The sequence below is a fragment of the Tiliqua scincoides genome, chromosome 3 (assembly GCF_035046505.1).
Source record: "Tiliqua scincoides isolate rTilSci1 chromosome 3, rTilSci1.hap2, whole genome shotgun sequence".
NCBI classification, from domain to species: Eukaryota; Metazoa; Chordata; class Lepidosauria; order Squamata; family Scincidae; genus Tiliqua; species Tiliqua scincoides.
Genome location: NC_089823.1, coordinates 93,032,065 through 93,051,946, shown reverse-complemented (window position 1 = coordinate 93,051,946; position 19,882 = coordinate 93,032,065). Strand labels below are relative to the sequence as shown.

The window sequence follows — 19,882 nt, the reverse complement described above, 5'->3', positions numbered from 1 at the left end:
ATGATGAGCAGTTACTCCTCTGTTCTGAAAGTGCCTCAGCTTTATAGAAAGATGTTCTCTTTGCAGGAAGCAGGGTACCTCCTAGTGGACTCTGAGAGCATCCCAGAGTCCTCAAGCACTGGGGGCTAACAAGTAGTGAAAAGGAACCCGATTTTGTTTTTTACCATTTGTACTGAAAACTTAATACCTTACATTGTGTATTTTTAAATTTAGTGTCTGAAGTAGTTTTCTATATATAATAAGGAGAAACCAGAATATTTTATTTTACTATTGATGTAAGCCACAAAAGTTCATGGAGGGGAGTTCATACAGATATGGTTTTAAGGACCTCATTGGTGGTTTTTATCATACCAAATGCCTGTCTTTTCATTGTTTAATGCAAAATAAAGACAACCATGGTAAAAAAGGAGGAAAACAATTTATCTAAACATAGGCACACACACAGTTATGAGTTCTGTATAGCATTTTATTTTCATATTTAGCGCTTCTTCCAGGTGAACTTTCTGCGGGCTCCCTCTTGACCTGGCTTCTTTCTCTCTCTCACACGTGGATCAGGTGTTAGGAGACCAGCTGCAGGGGCATAAGGAATACTTTATGAGCAGTTCAGTCAGAGTACTTTTGTTCCACATTTCAAACAATCAATGAGCTTGGAGGAGGAAAAGGGAAGCTTTGCAAGGTGAAGTTCACAGAAGTAAGAGGAGCTAATTAAGAGAGACATCAGGAATATTTCTCTGATGTTTGAACTTTGCATGCCTGGGCTCCATTTTAAGTAGTTTCATTGCCATGTAGAATAATACAAGCCAACATTTCTTGATACAGCCAACCCATAAGTAGATATCTTCAGTATCTCCTTCACCTATGTGAGTAATGCTCTGGAGATATTTAAGGATTACTTTGATGAAGTACTTATAACCTGTGTTTATTCACATTACAAAAGTAAGAACAAGAACGTTGGGAAGAAAACCCTACATTATAAAGAAAACTTTTGCTCCTTTGAAAAATCATGTGCTCAAAATGAAAGCTAAACTTACCATTCTTTAAGGTTGGGCCTAGTACTGATGGAGCATCTATCTACCTTCCAGATTTATTTCATATAACAACTATCTACACTTCTACAAGTCTGTAAGCACAGGAGGAAAATATTTTTCAGATTTCCTTTTTAAAAAACTCCAACATATTGAAAACTATTTTTAGGTAAAGCATGTGATAACTGTAGCCAGGCTAACTTTCCTGATCCTGCTTATACCTTGCCTCATGAACTCCACCTCGCTTTCTGTGATGAAGCTGCACAATGCTCTGGCGGAAGCTAAGCGGATTGCTCCAACCTGCGCTGCTCTCCCTCCTCCAGAGACAGAACAGATCATGTCGTGTTTCCCCAATCGATCAAGAAACTGGAATGGGAACATCAGCTGTTCTCTGAAAAGCATTATAACATATTAAAAATACATGAAATATTGACTTTCCCATGTAGCCCAATCTGAACAACACTGCCACTGTGAGAAAATTAAAATCAGGCACACATGAGCTAGTAAACCATGAAAACTTTGCATTAGTGTTCTGTCCATGGATCACACTAAAAAACAATTATGGAATTATTGACACACAAGTATATATTGTTTCAAAGCGGTTTCACATTTAAGGACTAAAAATTACTGCACACTTTTTAATTCCTTAATAAGAGTAAGTAAAGGCAGAGTAATATGCACTAATTCAGGGAGTACCAGATGCTACAAGTGCTCTGTCCAGATGGCCCTTCTCCCACTCATTTACAGAATGTGTTCAAAAATCTTGACTTATTCTACAATGTGATCTTGAGTACACTTTGCTGGAAAATGGTCATGTTTCATTAAGGATAGAGAAGGGTTAATGCTAGTTGACAACAATTTCATTGATAGCAGTGGTTCTCAAACTGTGGGTTCAGGACCCACCAGTGGGTCCTGACCCAGTTTTTGGTGGTTTGCGAAACTGACAAGGCATCAAGGGTTAAACAAGCTGCTATTTGGGAGGGAGCACTGCTTCCCAATAACCCCTTGGCAATTATAAACCAGGCAGCAGCCTCTAGGACAGGGGTGCTCACACTTTTTTGGCTCGAGAGCTACTTTGAAACCCAGCAAGGCCCGGAGATCTACCAGAGTTTTTTTTTTTTATCCCATTATAGTCAGTGGGGCTTACTCCTGTGTAAATCTGGACAGAATTGCAACCTCAGAGCCCAACCCTATGGTGTCTACTCAGAAGTAAGTCCCATGCTAGTCAATGGGGTCTACTCTCCCGTAAGTGTGGATAGGAGCTTTAGAGCAGGGGCGCTCAAACTTTCAACTTTAGGGATCCTGGACCTTTAAAATTGTGTAGGAGAGAATTTCAGCAGGTGCAGCTTGTCATCTGTGGGATGACAAGTTGCACCTGCTGAAATTCTCTCTTCTATACACTTGTTAACGGTCCAGCATCCCTAAAGTTGAAAGTTTGAGCACCCCTGCTTTAGAGCCCAATCTTTTGCATGTCCCCTCAGAAGCAAGCTCCATGCTAGTCAATGGGGCTTACTCCCGGGTAAGTGTGGAGAGGATTGCAGCTTGTGTGCCCAAGCCTAAGCCTGTCTCCTCAGAAGTAAGTCCCATGCTAGTCAATGGGGCTTACTCCCAGGTAAGTGAGGAGAGGAGGTGCCTTAGGCACCTGCATCTCTCAATTGCTGCTGAACTTCCCCATCCGGAGGCTGCCACCACTCTGCATCAGCGGCACTTCTGAGTGGCCCCAAGCAACTCCTCCAGACAGTCCCGGGATGCTCCCGAGCCCTTCTGGAGACGCTCCTCAGGTTCTCCAAGGAACAACCGAAGTTCTGCTCCGAGCCTTCCCTGCAAAGTCAAGCCCAACCCTTGTTTAGCTCCACTACAGTTACCTGGGTGTAAGAACCATTGACTATAATGGGACTTACTTCTGAGTAGACAGGCATAGGATTGATTCTATGCACATTTACCTGGGAGTAAGCACCATTGCCTATAATGGAATTTAATTCAGGGTAGAACAAGCATAGGACTGTGTTGTAGGGCTGCAATCCTATCCATACTTTCCTGGGAGCAAGTCCCATTGATTATAATGAGATGTACTTCTGAGTAGACATGCATGGGATTGGGCTCCAAAGCCCATTTTATCAGATGCATAAAGTGTCTGCATTTAGCAAACAGATGCACAGGGGGATACAAAGAAAAAAGTTATGGGGGGGGGGGGGAAAGCAATTAACAGTACAGTTTTCTGCATGTTTACTCAGAAGTAAATCTGTGTTCAAAGGATTCACCTCCAGGGAAGTGTGAAGTGATGGTACAAAACAACCTCGCAGTTCCATTGGGACTGAATTGAATATGTGGCTCAGTTTTAGTTCCACGAAGCCAGAGCCCATCCTATGCATGTCTACTCAGAAGTAAGCCCCGTTAGAGCCAGTGGGGCTTCCTCCCAGCAAAGTGTGGACAAGCTTGCAGCCTCAGAGCCCCATCCTAGGCATGTCTACTCAGAAGAAAGCCCCATTAGAGCCAACAGGGCTTACTCCTGTGTAAGTGGCTAGCACTGCAGCCCCAGCCAGGCTCCTTCCCACACGTACCTCGGGACAGAAATCCGCAGCCTGCCTGCTGCCCCTGAAGCAACCTCTCCGCTCCCACGTGGCCCGGTTGGGAGAGGTCTAGCTAGAGCTCCGCAATCGATTAGTGAGGACTTTCCTGCAAAGTCAAGCCCAACCCTTTAGCAACTAAAGGCAAAATGAGTCGAACGTGGAGCCCTTAGTCTATAGACTAGACTAAGGGCTCTGCGATCGACTCATTTTGCCTTGCGATCGACTCATTTTGCCTTGCGATCGACGTGTTGAGCACCCCTGCTCTAGGACATTATGAGAACCACCAAGATAAAGAATTACTTCAAAATGGATGCTGCTGCTTTATATTGCATCTGGTCATTAGTCCATCTGGAACACCAACTTCTACCCTAACTGGCAGTGACTCTCAGACAGAAACTTTTCAACATTCAATTTATTTAGATTTTTAAGTTGTACTTGTATTGACACTGGTTATATGCTGGTCTGTGATCCTAGTAAAGATTTGATTAATTGAGAAGCTTTTCCCTGCTGTACACGGAGTTGACAGAGACTGAAGCTGTGTACAGAAGGGACCTTCTGTGTACCATTGACCTACAGGACCCTCCCCACTTGGCCCAACATTTTCCCTCAAATGAATGAATCAATCTGAATACGAAGTATGATGCTGTTGTCATATCTGCTTTTAAATGTCATCCACATTAACCAAAAATCTGGGTCTGCCAACCAGGCTTGTACAACTTGTGACCCACCAAGCCTTGTACTGTTGACAACTAAGCCAGGTGTTTAATCAACCCGTTTTTGTACTTGCTAGAAGCAGCACAGCAGGGAACTTCATTAAGCTCCACATAAGGTGCAATTGGTTTAGTAGATTGCCTGTTGTGCAGGCCTGCTGCACACGGATAAAGCAGGGGTACTACACCCCTGAATGTCTGGTGCTGGTCACAACTGCTGTCTTTTGTGAACTTCTCAGGTACATCTGCCAGGCCAGGGTTAGAATCAGGATGCCTGACTGGATGGCATTTGGTGCAATTTAGGAAGGCCCTTCTAGGATTTTAAATGGCACCTATCTACTTTTGTTACCACTGTGGATCTATGCCCAAGATGAACTAGACTAGAACATAGTCTGTCTACCCTTCAAAACATCTGCTTTATGAATGGATTTGCATAATCACATGACCATTTTTAATACACTGGTGGAACAATCCACGTCATCAGTGGAGTTCCACTTATGGAATCTGATCAGTGTTATGACAAGAACAAATGTACGCTTGGCAAACGGTTTTGAGGTGGCACCCAAGATTCTGAACTGAACTATTCCTTTTGACAACTTTGAGATCTAAGTGAATTAATTTCATACTCCACACTGTTCAGAACTATCCCAAACAAAACAAAGCCAATAATGTAAGAAAAAGGTCTAACCCAGGAGTGTCCAAACTTTTTGGCAGGAGGGCCACATCACCTCTCTGACACTGTGTTGGGGGCCAGGAAAAAAAGAATTAATTTACTTTTAAAATTTGAATAAATTTACATAATGAACATATTAAAGATGGAACTTTTATGAATGAATGAAGGTCTTGAAATAGTTCGAGGCACAAAGCAAGGTCGGCCTTTCCTTTGCTGCCACTTCTGCTTCACAGATGTGCAACAGCAAGCAGTGAAGGGAGCCTTGGCCCGCAGCTCACGCAAGAGGTCGAACAGTCGCCTTCATGCTGGGAGCAGTTGCGTCGGATCAGTGCAGGCTCCAGCAAATCACCAGAGGCTCATTAGAGACTGGGGGCTCCCCATGGGCCAGACTGGAAGTCTCTAAGGGCCACAAATGGCCCCCGGGGCCAGGGTTTGGGCACTCCTGGTCTAACCTAAAAGGTCAGAGGGAGCCCATCTAACTGTGCCATGACCAAAAGAGGAGAGGGAAATGGCGGCAAAAAAGAGGGCCTTGATGGTGGTGGCTCCCCGCCTGTGGAATTCCCTCCCCCTGGAATTGAAAACAGCTCTCTCTTTAGAGTCCTTTTGGTGGGGTCTTAAGACCTCTTTATTCAGGGAAGCCTTTTTATGCTGAACCCAGGGGAGTATGGTGCCTTTTTAGGAATGTATTTTAATCAGGATCCAAGTTTTTATATACAGTGGTACCTTGCATAACGAATGCCCCGCGCAGTGAAAAACGCAGAACGAAAGCGTTGTGCGAAGTTTGGTAACTCGCACAACGAATTTTTATGACCCATGCATCGCAAAACGAATTTTTTCCTTTTTTTTATTGTCCTGGTTTGTTTTAAATCGCACAACCGTTAATACCCAGGATGCATTGTGCCTGGAGGTTTAAAAAGCCTCCCCAATGCAGCCTGGGCTCACTTCTCCACGTGCAGTTCCAGGGTTGACTTCCAGGAGCAACTGTGGCCTGTGCTGTGGGCGAACCCTGTCTTTGGTCAACTGTTCTGAGCAGTTCTGAGCAGTTCACCAACTCCTTGGGGAACCTACTACCAGCAGTTAAGGTAAGTTTCTTTGAACTTTTCATAACTTTTGGGAAGTGGTGGCCAGCGTTTGAGGTACGTTTTGGGGCCAGCTGGCCAGTTTTGGCCTGCTGTTTTAGGGAGGTTAGGGGAGTTTTTCCAGCAGTTTGGGGAATCTGTGGAACTCATTTGCAACCGTTTTTCCAGACCAGGATTTAAGGAGCTTCTTCACAGGGACATCTCAAGCAGTGGAAAGGTAGGGAGCATAGCTTCACCATCTGCATTTGTTCTCCTGTGTTGGGGGGGCTGTTATGCCACTTTTTTGTCCCGGGCAGATTTGGCCAGGGGTGGGAAGGTGTGCGTGAAGCGGATGTGAAGTACTGCCTTTTGTTTTTGCGAACGTAGCAATTGCTGACATGGGTCCCAAGAAGGCTGCTCCTGCAGAGGCCGGGAAGAGGACAAAGATGACGCTAGAAATGAAGAAGGAGATCATCCAGAAGCACGATGGAGGCATGCGAGTGACAGACCTCGCTAGGGAGTACGGGAGGAATCCATCCACCATCGGGACCATCCTGAAGATGAGGGAGAAGATCCTTGCGACAGATGCAGCCAAGGGAGTCACCAGGATCGTGAAGAACTGGCCAGCTGTTCTGGAGGAGGTGAGAAGTTGCTGCTCATCTGGATGGAAGAGAAGCAGCGTGCAGGGGACACAGTGACTGAGGCTGTCATTTGTGAGAAGGCCAAGGCCTTGCACGCAGACCTTGTACAGCAAGAGCCAGGAACCTCAGCCGAGCCAGAAGTCTTCAAGGCAAGCAGAGGCTGGTTTGAAAGATTCAAAACCAGATCTGGAATCCACAGTGTGGTCAGGCATGGAGAGGCTGCCAGTTCCGAGGTTCCTGCGGCTGAGGACTTTGCCACAGAACTGAAGGACATCTGCCAACAGTGGAAAAACGTGCAGACTTATGCACAGCGGCACCACCCAGACAAGGCTCTGGCACATGACCTTGCGAACATGTTTGATACAAGGATCATGTCCTCTTTCAGAGGGGTGCTAAAAAGGCGGCTGAAGCAGCAGACCATGGAGAGGTTCTTCATGAAGAAGCAAAGAGTGGAAGAGGAACCTGCTGCTTCTACCAGTGGTGCCCAGTTGCCTTCATCCTCCTCCTCGTCCTCCTAGAAGCCTTGAAGTCAAGCCTTGAAGCCTTCTCCCAGTTGTCCACGTTGTTAAGTTAAGTTAAGTTAGAGCAGTGATGCTGAGACTTGGGGGACAGAGGGGTCTGTCTCCAGGTTGTCTTTGGCTAACTGTAAACTGCTTCTGTCCTAGCTAGCCAGCCTGAGACCATTCCTGCATGCGCCTTCTCCACGTTTGCCAGTGTCCCTGCCTACTCTGCTGTGCCTTCTCCCAGTTGACCAGTGTTCGTGCCATCCCCAGAGAGACCTTCCGCAGCTCTGGGAACGTAAAAGACTGCTGCTGTGATGTGGAGACAGTTCTGTCTGCCTCCCGTTTCCTGACTTAAAAGACTGGTCCTGTAGGTTGAGACACTTCAGCCTGACTTGGTCACCTTAAAATGTTTGAGTACAAGTGTCCCCTAGAGCCTTAGAGAGTCCTTTGGTGATTTTAAAAAGTTTCTGTATTGGTTTCTGTATGATGTCCCTGTTTACATGCCTTAAAAATGTACTTTCTGAAGAGTTTTGCACAGTCCAAGGACTGTTTGTGACTGTTTCTGTTCAGTTTCAGTGTTCAGCCTCAAGTCAGATGGTCCTGCCTCATGTTTGCTGATTTTTAAATGTTTTTCTGTCATGTTTAAAAAAGTTGAAGTTTTGTGCTTGAAATTTTTGAAATCCTCTGTACAGTATGTATGCCTTTAAAGAGCACTTAATAAACACTTTGTAAACCAAATTTGACTTTGTTCTGACTTTTCTTGCCCATAGGAACGCATTAATTAAATTTCAGTGCATTCCTATGGGAAAACGCGCTTCGCAAAACGAAAAACTCGCACAACGAAAGGACTCGCGGAACGGATTAATTTCGTTATGCGAGGCACCAATGTATTTATGTATGTTTTAGTATGGTTTTATTTGTATGCTGCTTTGAGTGCCCTTTGTTGGTATAGAAAGGTGGGATATAAATTCGATAAATAAATAACCTAAGAAGGACTATATTTCAACAATAATTTAATTATTTGCACAAGTAGTTTTGACTGACTACTTGACTATACAACAGTTGGGATAAGACAGTACAGACATTTTTAAACTAAGTAAGGAAGGGGCAGACCAATCCTGAGCTGCCCGGGGCGCCCAGCCTCAGCGGCTCCTAGAATGGCTGCCGCCGGATCCTGAGCGCCTCAGGCTACCATAGGAGGTGCCTCAGGAGAAGGGGATTTTCATCCCCTTCTCCCCGGTAAGGTAAGCAGCCCCACAATGGGGCTACTCACTTTACCGCCAAAAGCAAAGGCGCTTGTGTATGGCACCAAGCCCTCCACGAGCGCCTTGGATTCAGTGGAGCAGAGCTCCACAGACCCACCTCCCTCCCCCCAGCACGCCTCCTTCCTTCCCCCCATCCCTGCATCATGCCTCCATGTCACGACTCCCTCCCGCCCTCTCCCCCTTCCCGGAACGCCTCCTCCCTGCCTCCCTCATCATGCCGCGACTCGGCGGTCTGTGAGATTGTTGAGCTGTGGAGGCTGGGCACTTGCCCTGCGCTAGCCTGGTTCTAGCCCTGCACTGGGCTAGCACGGGCAGGAGCGTGGCCGTGAGGCTCGCAAACGTGCCTTATGGCACGTTGGTGACAGTGCGTAGCAGCACGGAGCCACGGCATGGTGCCCAGGATTGGGCTCCAAGTAAGGCATGAGGTTCTCCAGATTTTCTTGTGTGTGAAAAAATTGAATGTTTTTGCTAATGCAGTATTAGTGTACAGTGGTTGGCAGACATGCCTAAAACGCTAGAGCAGTGTTTCCCAAACTGTGGGTCGGGACCCACCAGTGGGTCACAAGCTGATTTTTGGTGGGTCACGAAAAGTTACAGAAATATATTTTTAAGAATGTTAACAAGCACTCTTGCCTAGTTTGCAGAAGAAAATTGCAGCAGTGGGCAATTCAGATGAAGTGACTACTCTTGTGGCTGGAGTGGTACGAGGTAATCTTCATACCCCCAAATTAAAATGTCCCATTTTCCTATTTTCTTTAATAGTTGGCTTGCTTTAGATCACATGTGAACCTAGTTTCAGCCTTTTGTCCAACTTGCAAGTTCCTAATTGCACATCTTAATCTCCAGTTCAGCCTTCTGAATACTCTGGAATGACTGTAAAGCTTTGGGGAACAGTCCTTGAACTCCGTTTCTAGAGAGAATATAGCAAAATGACTACACATACATACTATATGTATACTATAAGATCTCTAGCAGCCTCGGGAGCACAGGACCCCAATTGTTATTCATTAATACTCTATTATTAGTATTAATAAATACAGTATTTTTTTTGTCTAGTAAAACTAAGTGGGTCATGATAGACTGTCATTTTAAAAAGTGGGTGCCAATGCTAAAATGTTTGGGAAGCACTGCCCTAGAGATTCAAGACAATGAGAATTGAGAATTGAGAAATGAGAAGACAATGAGAACAGGAAAATGGTTGTGCACTCACCTGTCCTGCAGCACTGGAAAGTAAAGTAAATAATGGTCTCCATTTACAGTAATTTTTCCACTTCCATTGTCATAAACTGTAACAGTTGCTGTTGCTGTTTTTCTTCGGCCTTGAAAAGAAAACACATTGCATATTCATGTATCTTCAGCATTTCAAACACACTATTGTGCAAGCTGCTGCCAGGAAAATTCTAGCTAAAAGTGAAGAAAGTGGAGATTCTCACAAAGAGCATTTGTTCCATGCAGCATCCGTTTCCGGCCATCTGCAGGACCACAGCGGGGCATGGAACAAGAACAGTCAGCAACAAGGCCATCACCGCTACCCTTAAGAAATACGTTTTACCACTTCACGAATAGCAAGGGGAAAAAGCTCTTACTCCTATCTTGGAGCCAGATACTGACCTCAACCTGTCCCAGGTTATGGATAACAAGTTGCCAGTCTTAAGCCTTCTTTTTCTAACAGCACAGTCCTACACATTTTCACTCAGAAGAAAGTCCCACTTTGTTCAATGGTACTTACGCCCAGATAAGTGTGCTGATTTTTGCAGCCTAAGAGCAAGGCTGCCTCAACTGCCAGGGAAAGAAAGGAATGGAGAATATTTCTACAGCTGATGGAGAGGAACGATTGCCAGTTTCAGGCACAAGAGACTGACCTTGAGTGGGAAATGCCTGGTGTTTCCTGCTTAGTGGAAGGTACTAAAATGGTATCAGAGAAATCTCTAGCTGCTGGAAAATCCAAGTGGTATGGTTGAATCCTGATTCTTACACGATCACCATACACAGCGCAGTAGAGACAGTGACAATGCTCTATAACCAAGTCTTCAGGCAGAATTTTTCTCTTTCCCTTGCAAGCAGTTCTATATAAAATGCTGAATGTATGCAAATAAAATGCTAAATAGTGAAAAAACAGGAAATAAAACAGGCCATCCATTTTGAGGAAAAAATGGTTTAGAAAGTGTTTACACAGCTATCACTTCTTCAAATATTCTCTTTTTTCCCCCACCAGAGGGAAGCATACTCTGAGAATTCAAAATGGCAGCCAGCATCTTAAATAGAAAGAAATTGGATTTATAAAAGATGAATAGGTTTACAAATTGTGAAAACTCAACTTAAGCCTCTTTAGTCTCATTAACATGAAAGGAACTAAATATGCTTCAATCCAAATACTTCAGTGTACGTGATCTGCATAGTGGGTTCAATGTGTAAACTAAGATTCTGGGGTGGTATGAAGAGTTGGGGGGGAACTGAATTTTAGAACAGATTTTGTTGTAAATGGTGTGGAACAACTGTTAATGAAGACAATGCTCATTAGCACAAACATTGTAATAACCCACATAAGCACTCAGGAGACTCTACCTACAGACTGAAGAACACTCTTATCTGTGCTGTAGGATTTGACTGTGAAATTTTGATTTGCAAAATCATGCTTTGTACTACATCCATTTCCATTATGTACATTGTATTATTAACTGTCGAGGAAATAATTAAAAACTAAAGTTATCAGCACTCTACATAGTAATGTTCAGAACAGCTTGCATTATAAGTTGTTTTGAATACCAAACACAAATACTAAGTACAGTGAGGTAAGAAATTCCATACAGCTTATATGCTTATTAATTCAAGAAATGCTTCCAAAGATATCACCTCCTTACTATTCTGAAGAAGATTTAGACTGTGCATTAAGATTAAGTCTTTCCACAAACATACTTGTGTGCTGTAAAAGCCATTTCTGCCCAATGTTGCATATAAGCAACAAGGACCAAATGTGTACATCTGTGGGCCGGGCAAAAATGGGTTGATCATACCTAGACCCGCCTAGTAAGTTCAAGCCATAGAAGAAATTCAAACCAGGGAGGTCCTGATTTGCATTTCAGTCTTTTAGTCACTACGCGAACCAAGCGCTCTACAAACCACAATCCTGTTCAACTGCATCAAACTGAGGAATAGTAAATCGTATTCTTACATACATCCATAGAGATCTGAACTAATGTGGTGTCGACACTTGGGGTTGCTCAATAGTGAATCTGCACACTTTGGTTTTTGTTTAGTATAAAGCCTAAGAATGAGCCTAATTAACTTTTGCCACATTTTTAAAAAATGGATAAGAAACAATACCATGCAGTTATATACTATTAGTGGAGGTTTCCAATCAAGTGCAGACAGGCAGTGTCTGACTTACTGTGCTTTCACACAGGCACAGTCTATCTAGTCTTGTGCATTTGTGCAGGTGCGATAATGCTGTTCCAACTTACATCACTTCCACCTTTGGCACAAACCTCTGGAATAGAACCAAGTCATAAGGCAGGGACTACCTGTACTAAGGCAGCTAGTTTCTGAAAAAAATCTAAATAAGGATTACAGCCTGATCCCAATAACTTTTTCTCAGAAGTCTAGTTTTCAGTGGGACTTAGTTGTATATGTACCTACAGTTACAGTCTTGTGTGCCATTTTGTACAATTGCTGTTAGCCCATCATGGAGAAGACACTAATGGGTCCTCCTGCAATATAAATCCATTTTAATGCCATAAAATAGCTATAATGGCACAGAATATAATACCATTCCAGTGCAGGTATTTGATACTGAAAAGTGAAATCCTGCTCAAAGAACAATTAGGTTAATACCAAAATGTATTTGACTTCCCAGTTTCCAAATTCTTCCCTCTCACCATGAGGAAAAAGAGTTACCTTCTGCAGTACTAAAGGCCACTCCTCGCTCATCATATTTCAGGGGTTCAATTATCTGCTTTTTGGATTGTACAGGTAATTGCTTGCGAAATTTTAGCACATAATCTTCTACGATGGCACACCCCGGCAATGTCGCTAATCTTTCCAGCAGCTGAATACACCGTGAATACTGTAGACAATAAAAATTCATTAAGAGGTGGCAGGGGGGCACAAGTGCAATTGCATTTGCCAACAACTTCTATTTTTATACGCTTGATCTTTTTGGGTTCTGCTATTCTTGATAACTTTTGACAGGATGACACATCTGTATTTGCATGCTGCTTTCAAAACAACATGCAGATGTATCATTTTCTATGTGAATAGATACCTAATCCCCCTCCCCTCTTTTCCTCGCAACAAATGAATCCGCAATTCAAAAATATAACCAATCTCTTTGTAACACAGGATTACCACATTAGGATGAAGTTCATCTTAACTTTAAAAGAAACAGCAGGCCTCAAAACGAAATCCAATGCTTTGATGAAAAGTGGCAAGAGGTAAGCTTCCCAACTCATTTCCAGTAAGCTGATATGTATATTTAAATGGAAATAATTTTATTTTCCTAAACTCCACTTCTGAGGTGATTATATTTCATAATACATACAGGAAACGTGCATCTCTGCCATAGGCTGTTCAGCCAGGAGTTACTTTAATGTTTATGCTTTTCCTTTAAAAACCAAACAATCAAGCTTTTTAAAAATTCAAGAGATACTTGACTTAAAGGGCAACCTCTTGAAATAAATTATCCTTTGCTACTGTGTGCTTTTCTCCCTACATCTTGAACATGTGATTAGAAAGTAAAACGTCTCACTGATAATACATGGTCTTGTTACTAAGGGTTATATGAAGGCCACGTGGCCCCCGGCAACAAGGAATTAAAGAAGTGGTTGGATGTATTCAGTGTTTCACATCATGGCAAATGTTTCTGTATGGAGGAAAATTCACATTGCAAGTGGCAGGAGCAAAGAGATTTGCTCTTTATTAAAATCTCAAATAGAGTGTTTTGTACCTACATGCAAAATAAATAAGAACGACTAGGACAGCAAACAGTCGAAGTGGCAAAAAAATTATTATTTATTATTATTATTTTATTAATTTATACCCCGCCTTTTTGCCCAACGGGCACACAAGGCAGCTTACAATTTAAAATACAACATTAAAAACAATCATTAAAACAATTTACAATAATTAAAAATCTAACAAACAAACAAACCCCGTGGATTCTCATATAAAAAGTAAGAAGCAAGAATGCCAGCCAGCCTGTCAACAATTAAAAGCTTTTTGAAATAAAAACGTCTTCAGTCCACGCTGAAATGTTAGCAACGAGGGAGCAGTTCTCAATTCTAAGGGGAGGGTATTCCACAGTTCGGGGGCCACCACCGAGAAGGCCCTCTTCCTGGCCGCCGCCCCTCGCACATCTCTTAGTGGCGGGACAGTCAAAAGGGCCCCCCCAGATGATCTAAGAGCACGGGCAGGATTGTAGGGAAGGAGGCGGTCCCTCAAATACCCCGGACCCGAGCCGTAAAGGGCTTTAAAAGTCAAAACTAGCACCTTGAATTGGGCCCAGAACAGAACCGGCAACCAGTGTAGCCGCCAGAGCAACGGCTCGACAGAGTCAAACCAATGTGCCCCAGCAACCACACGAGCAGCTGCGTTCTGTACTAGTTGTATTTTCTGGACCGTCTTCAAAGGCAGCCCCATGTAGAGCGCACTGCAATAATCTAATCTAGATGTCACTAGGGCATGGGTTACTGTGGCCAGGTCCGCGCAGCTCAGGTACGGTCGCAGCTGGTGAATCAGCCAAAGCTGAGCGAAGGCTCCCCTGGCCACCACCGCCACCTGGGACTCCAGGAGCAGCTGTGGATCCAGGAGAACCCACAAGCTGCGGACCTGCTCCTTCAGAGGGAGTGCAACCCCATTCAGAGCAGGACGATAGTCCAGTACCCGAGCTGTGGATTTCTGAACCAAGAGCACCTCTGTCTTATCCGGATTTAATTTCAGCTTATTCGCCCACATCCAGCCCCTAACCGCCTCCAGACAGCGATCCAGGACCCCAACTGCCTCTTCAGAATCAGGGGGAAAGGAGAGATAAAGCTGGGTGTCATCAGCATACTGATGGCAACCCACTCCAAACCCCCGGATGACCTCTCCCAGAGGCTTCATGTAGATGTTTAAAATCATGGGGGATAAGATGGAACCCTGCGGCACTCCAAACCTAAGAGGTCAGGGTGCCGAACAGGCGTCCCCCAGCACCACCTTCTGGGATCTGTCAGCCAGGAAGGAGTGGAACCACTTCAAAACAGTGCCTCCAAGCCCCAACCCGGCCAGCCGACCCAGAAGGACACCATGGTCGATGGTGTCGAAAGCCGTCGAGAGGTCCAGCAGGACTAACAGGGCATAACTAAAAATCCCCACACCATTTACCAAATTCGCTGGCTACAGCACCACACATTTGTTCCATGTACTCAGTGTACATGGCTTTTATACAGACACTAGGGGTAGCATTTTTGCATGTTTATTCTTTCATTTCTAAAGAGTTCTGGATTCTTAACAGATAATCTTTTTCTTAAGCAAAGAATTTTGCTAAGGAATTCAGTTTGCCCTCTTACAGGCTGCCCAACTTCCTTGACAGAAATTTCATAGTTGCGAACTGGCCAAAAATAATACTTTGGTTGGTTTAGGAAAAAGATAGGAAGCTTTGGATTTTGCTTTGTTTGGTGGCCAGATTTCAGTACACTGGCATGGTTCAACAACTTGCTTTTTTTGTACCCAATTTATTTCAAGTTTTCAAATGGGCAAAGCTACATTAGTTGGCAACCTTCAGTCTCGAAAGACTATGGTATCGCGCTCTGAAAGGTGGTTCTGGAACAGCGTCTAGTGTGGCTGAAAAGGCCAATTTGGAAGTGACAATCCCTTCCACACTGGGAGCAAGTGCAGTCTGTCCCTGGTTTGTCTCCCTGGCTATGGGCCTTCCTTATTTGCCTCTTAGCCTCACACTGTTGGCCAAGTATCTCTTCAAACTGGGAAAGGCCATGCTGCACAGCCTGCCTCCCAGCGGGCCGCTCAGAGGCCAGGGTTTCCCACTTGTTGAGGTCCACTCCTAAGGCCTTCAGATCCCTCTTGCAGATCTGCAAGAGGGCAAAGCTAACCCAATTCAAAACCATTCACTAACATTTTAATTTTTTGTTTCAGAATTGATAGCTCAATCCTGAGCTGCCCATTGCGCTGGGACTGACGTGACACCAAAACGGCTGCTGTGGCATCCTGCACTCAACAGGGCAGTCACCGGCGGTTCCTCAAGGGAAGCGGACTAATGTCCCCTTCCCCTGGGTAAGGCAAGTAGCCCTGCAACGGGGCCACTCAATTCCATGGCAACCCTTAGGTTGCTGTAGAATCAAGAGCCTCCGTATTGGGCCAGCGGCCCAACACGAAGGTTCTGGATGTAGAGGAGCAGAGCTCCACCAGTCCCAACTCCCTCCCGTCCCACTCCCTCCCCCCAGCATGCCTCCTTCCTGCTCTTTCCCTGCCCTTCGGCCATCCGCCCCCCACTTTGGAATGCCTCCTCCCATCTCTCAGCCACCTGGCAGTCCACAAGACCACCAAGAAGCGGAGCACCGGTGATCTACTGGCACTAGCCCAGTGCCAGCTGGCACTGAGCGAGCACCGGCACTGGACTAGTGCTGAGGGCCGCAAGTGTGCTTTATGGCACGTTTACGACACTCACCACCAGCAGAGCACTGGCAATGCGAGCTCAGGATTGGGCTCTGGATGACATTAAAGGGAAAGATGTCCTCCATAAGGGGACAAGTCGGCTAAATTTCATGCAAATTGGTGCTGAGGTTTTTATTCTGGGGCAAATGACATTTGATAATTTTTAAAGGTTTCTCCTGGTCCTGCCATTTGGTTTTTTGCCAATTTGCAGGAAACTCACAGGTTAATCTACAGAGGCCCCTATATAAGATTCTTTGCTAAATTTCAGAAGATATGTGCAGGGGTTCAGGAGCGATCCATAATAAATACTGGAGATTTGAGCTTGTAATTGACCTTGACTCTTCATTTTATATTGTGAGCCCTTTTGGGACAGGGAATCATTTAATTATCTGACTGTCTGTAAAACACTTTGTGAGCCACTACTACTAGTACTACTATTTTGTCTTATACTAAATTTGCACCAAAGTCACAGGAAATGTAGAGCTGACCCTAGGAAATTCATATGTGCCTTATTGGCAGGCCAGAGCTGTCAATCCCATTGGTCCTTGCTGATCTCTCCCTAACTGCTTAGAAGCCACCTTTCATTTATGGAAGAAAAAGCTCCAGGCAGTAGGAGACAAGGGTAAAAAAGGAGAAGAAAAGGCATCTGAAGTAGCCAAGTCATCTATGGGGCTTCAAACAGCTTTGCTTCAATTCACCGAGAAGAGAAACCTTGCTTCATTTAGGACTGTCTCTGAAATGGCTTCAGAGAGGGATAATTCAGTTTGGAGCAAGATGTTTTTCTGAAGCAGATTCAGGGCCCAATCCTGTCCAACTTTCCAGCACTGGTACAGTTGCAATGCAGCCCTTTGGTAAGGGAACAAATGTTCCCATACCTTGAGGATGCCTCTGTGACTGCCTCCCCACCACAGGATGCAGTGCATGCCCCATTGGCACAGCTGCACCGGCACTGGAAAATTGGATAGGATTGGGCCCTCACACTCCTATAATAGAAGGCCAGAATAAAATGGGTCCCTTATAACAGGAGACCTATAGCACTAGGAATGCTACAGGTTTCCAGAAAAATCCGCTTTGATGGCAGCAGTGACAAACCATCCATATTTCCCAGGCAGAGGACGGAGATGATTTGTGAAATACAGTTGCCACTACTCACAAAAAAATGGAAAAAACAGGAAACAGACATGGAACTCTGGGTGGGGGAGATGTCAGGAGACATATAGAGATCAAAGGGGAATTAAATGGATAGTCAGAAGAGAGAACCCCCCCCCCCCCCGCAAAGTGAAGTCTTCATAGGAGCAGACCGATTCTTGAAGTGGTGATTAAGGATACACGTTTTAATCCTCCCACACAGGGCAGGGAGAGATACCTTGCTGTTCACAGAAAACTAGCTGGTAAGGAAAGTGGCTCCATGTGGCCTTCTTACCAACATATTATTTTTCTCTGTTCAGATGGGGTTTCCCCAGCCATCATGGAAGGAGCAATCAAGCCTGCAACTCCATCTCCTGCAGTCTGATCTGAACTTTTCTAACCCAGAAAAGATTTATCAATTGGTTCTGTTGAATATATAAACTAACCCACAATTTTGGTGAATATGTTATCCAACTCTAATTTATTTGCACAGATATAAAGTTATGCCATGATGTAAGTATATATATGAGACTGAGAACATGAATAATTCTGGTCTCTAAGGAAGTAGGTTTTCTTCCCCCAAATCCCTAAAAACTATAAACAACCAGTAGCTGTTCCATTAGGATATAGAGTTCATTAAATAAAGGATATTAATCACTCACATCTTGATCTGACAGTTTTTCCACTAGCATTTCTTCCAATTCCTCCTTAATCAGCCATCTGCTGCCAATCAGGTTTCTGTTCAAAAAATATCACATATATTCACTCTTTAACTAATCATACAATTAGAGTTAGATTGAAAAGGGCCACACATACAGTCACACTTCATTTGGAAATATACTTCTTGCTTTTAAAAGGTGCAATTACTAACTTGCAAGTGTAAAGAGCAGTAATTCCAATTTCTTCTTTATTAGGGCCAACAGACAATTTTTTCTGAAACTGTTGACAGCTGATAAGCCAGGCATCAGTTTAGTTTAAAAGCTCATTTTCATTGGGATTCTGCTAACATAGGTTAAATACTCATACTTCTGTAGAATTTGATACACAAAGAGTTCAAGAGGGGAAAAAGACTGGGAACAACCCCTGCTAACTGAATAAGAGGCACTTTTTAAGTGGGTGCTCTTCTTTTATTTAGTGGGGGGAGAGTAACTGGCCCTCCTCACCCCAGCACTGTCTTTTCTAGTGGCTATCTGCTGGTGTTCTTTTGCATCCTTTTAGATTGTGAGCCCTTTTGGGACAGGGAGCCATTAGTTGTTTGATTTTCTCTGTAAACCGCTTTGTGAACTTTCTGTTGAAAAGCGGTATGTAAATACTGTTAATAATAATAATAATAATAATAATAACAAAGAAATATGCAAACTTTAAATCTTTCCCTTAATTCAGTGGTAGTTTCAGGTGTTTGAAGCAAACAGGTAGAAAGGACATATTAAGTCTTCTAAACCTGAACATTTTACCTAGATCTGCCCTGACGCAATGCGAACAGGCCAGTTGCTGCTGTATGCCAGCACACTCACTGTTACTGATGGAGATAAGGCATCAAAAATAGCATAGGTCAATGCCTAGTCAGGTGCTGAGGGCTAGAGCGAATCCAGGCATCATCCAGCTTCAAAAATCTTATATAACATTCACCAACAGCAGGGGAATGATGAGCACCCTTTGGGTTTGGTGACTATCATTTTTCAGTTTGTTTCTTTCTGTGTTCTGTCCCGCCTTGCTACTCTTTTCATCTGATTACTTTTCTCCTGCTTCTTTTCATGCTTCTTTTTTCTCAAAGGTTTTTATTTTCTGTTCCATTTCTGTCCTTCATTCTATCTTTCTCTTCTCTATTCTCATTTCCTTATCCTTCTCTCTCCCTCAATTCAAAGCTACCAAAATTCTCTCGTTTTATATTACAAGCCTGGTCTAAACACATTAGTTTTGAAGTTCTTCAATCTTATTCTCAGGGACTTCAGTCTACCCACTGGTTCTTAAATTCTCAGCCTTAACTTCCTCCTCCAATTTCCATTTGACTGCCCCTCTCCTACCAATATTCTGTGATAGTAATAGTACATATTTGTATCGTTCTAGCCATCTCTGAGATTCTCTTCCACTCCTTTCCTCAACCAGTCTTTTTTCCACCTCCACCCCAAGTAACATCCTCTGGCAACAGACACACTGTTAGTTCTCTTTGAGGGGACCCCAGTTCTAATGCAAGTTACTTTTTACTTATTAATTTCAACTCAACACAACCATCTACAGTGGTATTCAAACTGGGGCATTGCGATGCTCCAGCCTGAGGGTCCTGGTCTCTGCCCCCGTAAGGGGCAGGCTTTCACTTCCAAAAGTGAAAGTGGTGAAGTCGTGCTCCACCTCCGCAAAACCGGAAGTGTAGCACGATAGCTCCACTTTCACTTTAGAAGGCTGGGGAGCCCTGCAGACGCTCACGCAGGGCTTCCTGCATCCCTGACAGGCTGCTGCAGGAACTGGTGAGTTCATCCCAGTCCCTGCAGACCCCCTTAGTGACGTGATCCTGGGGATCCCGTCGCTGCCTTCCCCCCACCCCGACTGCCTCCCTCCCCTCCCCTGCAAAGACTTACTGTGGCTTTCAAACTCTCTGGGAGTTTGATCTAGGTGATGACCAATGCCAGGCAAACAGAGCTTGTACACAGGGATGGCATGATAGCTG

General features: G+C 44.3%; 1 protein-coding gene across 1 annotated transcript in view; it reads right to left on the bottom strand.

Annotated features, from left to right (window-relative positions):
* Positions 1-445: 445 nt before the first annotated feature.
* Positions 446-19,882, bottom strand: part of MRPS9 (mitochondrial ribosomal protein S9) — a 63,021-nt gene continuing 43,584 nt past the window's right edge. Inside the window, exons 7-11 of the mRNA XM_066621126.1 lie at positions 17,880-17,955; positions 12,340-12,508; positions 9,656-9,764; positions 1,247-1,416; positions 446-570 (exon numbers count right to left, since the gene is read on the bottom strand). Of these exons, the coding sequence (XP_066477223.1) occupies positions 479-570; positions 1,247-1,416; positions 9,656-9,764; positions 12,340-12,508; positions 17,880-17,955 (616 nt within the window). The 3' untranslated portion in view covers positions 446-478. The remainder of the gene's footprint in view (positions 571-1,246; positions 1,417-9,655; positions 9,765-12,339; positions 12,509-17,879; positions 17,956-19,882) is intronic.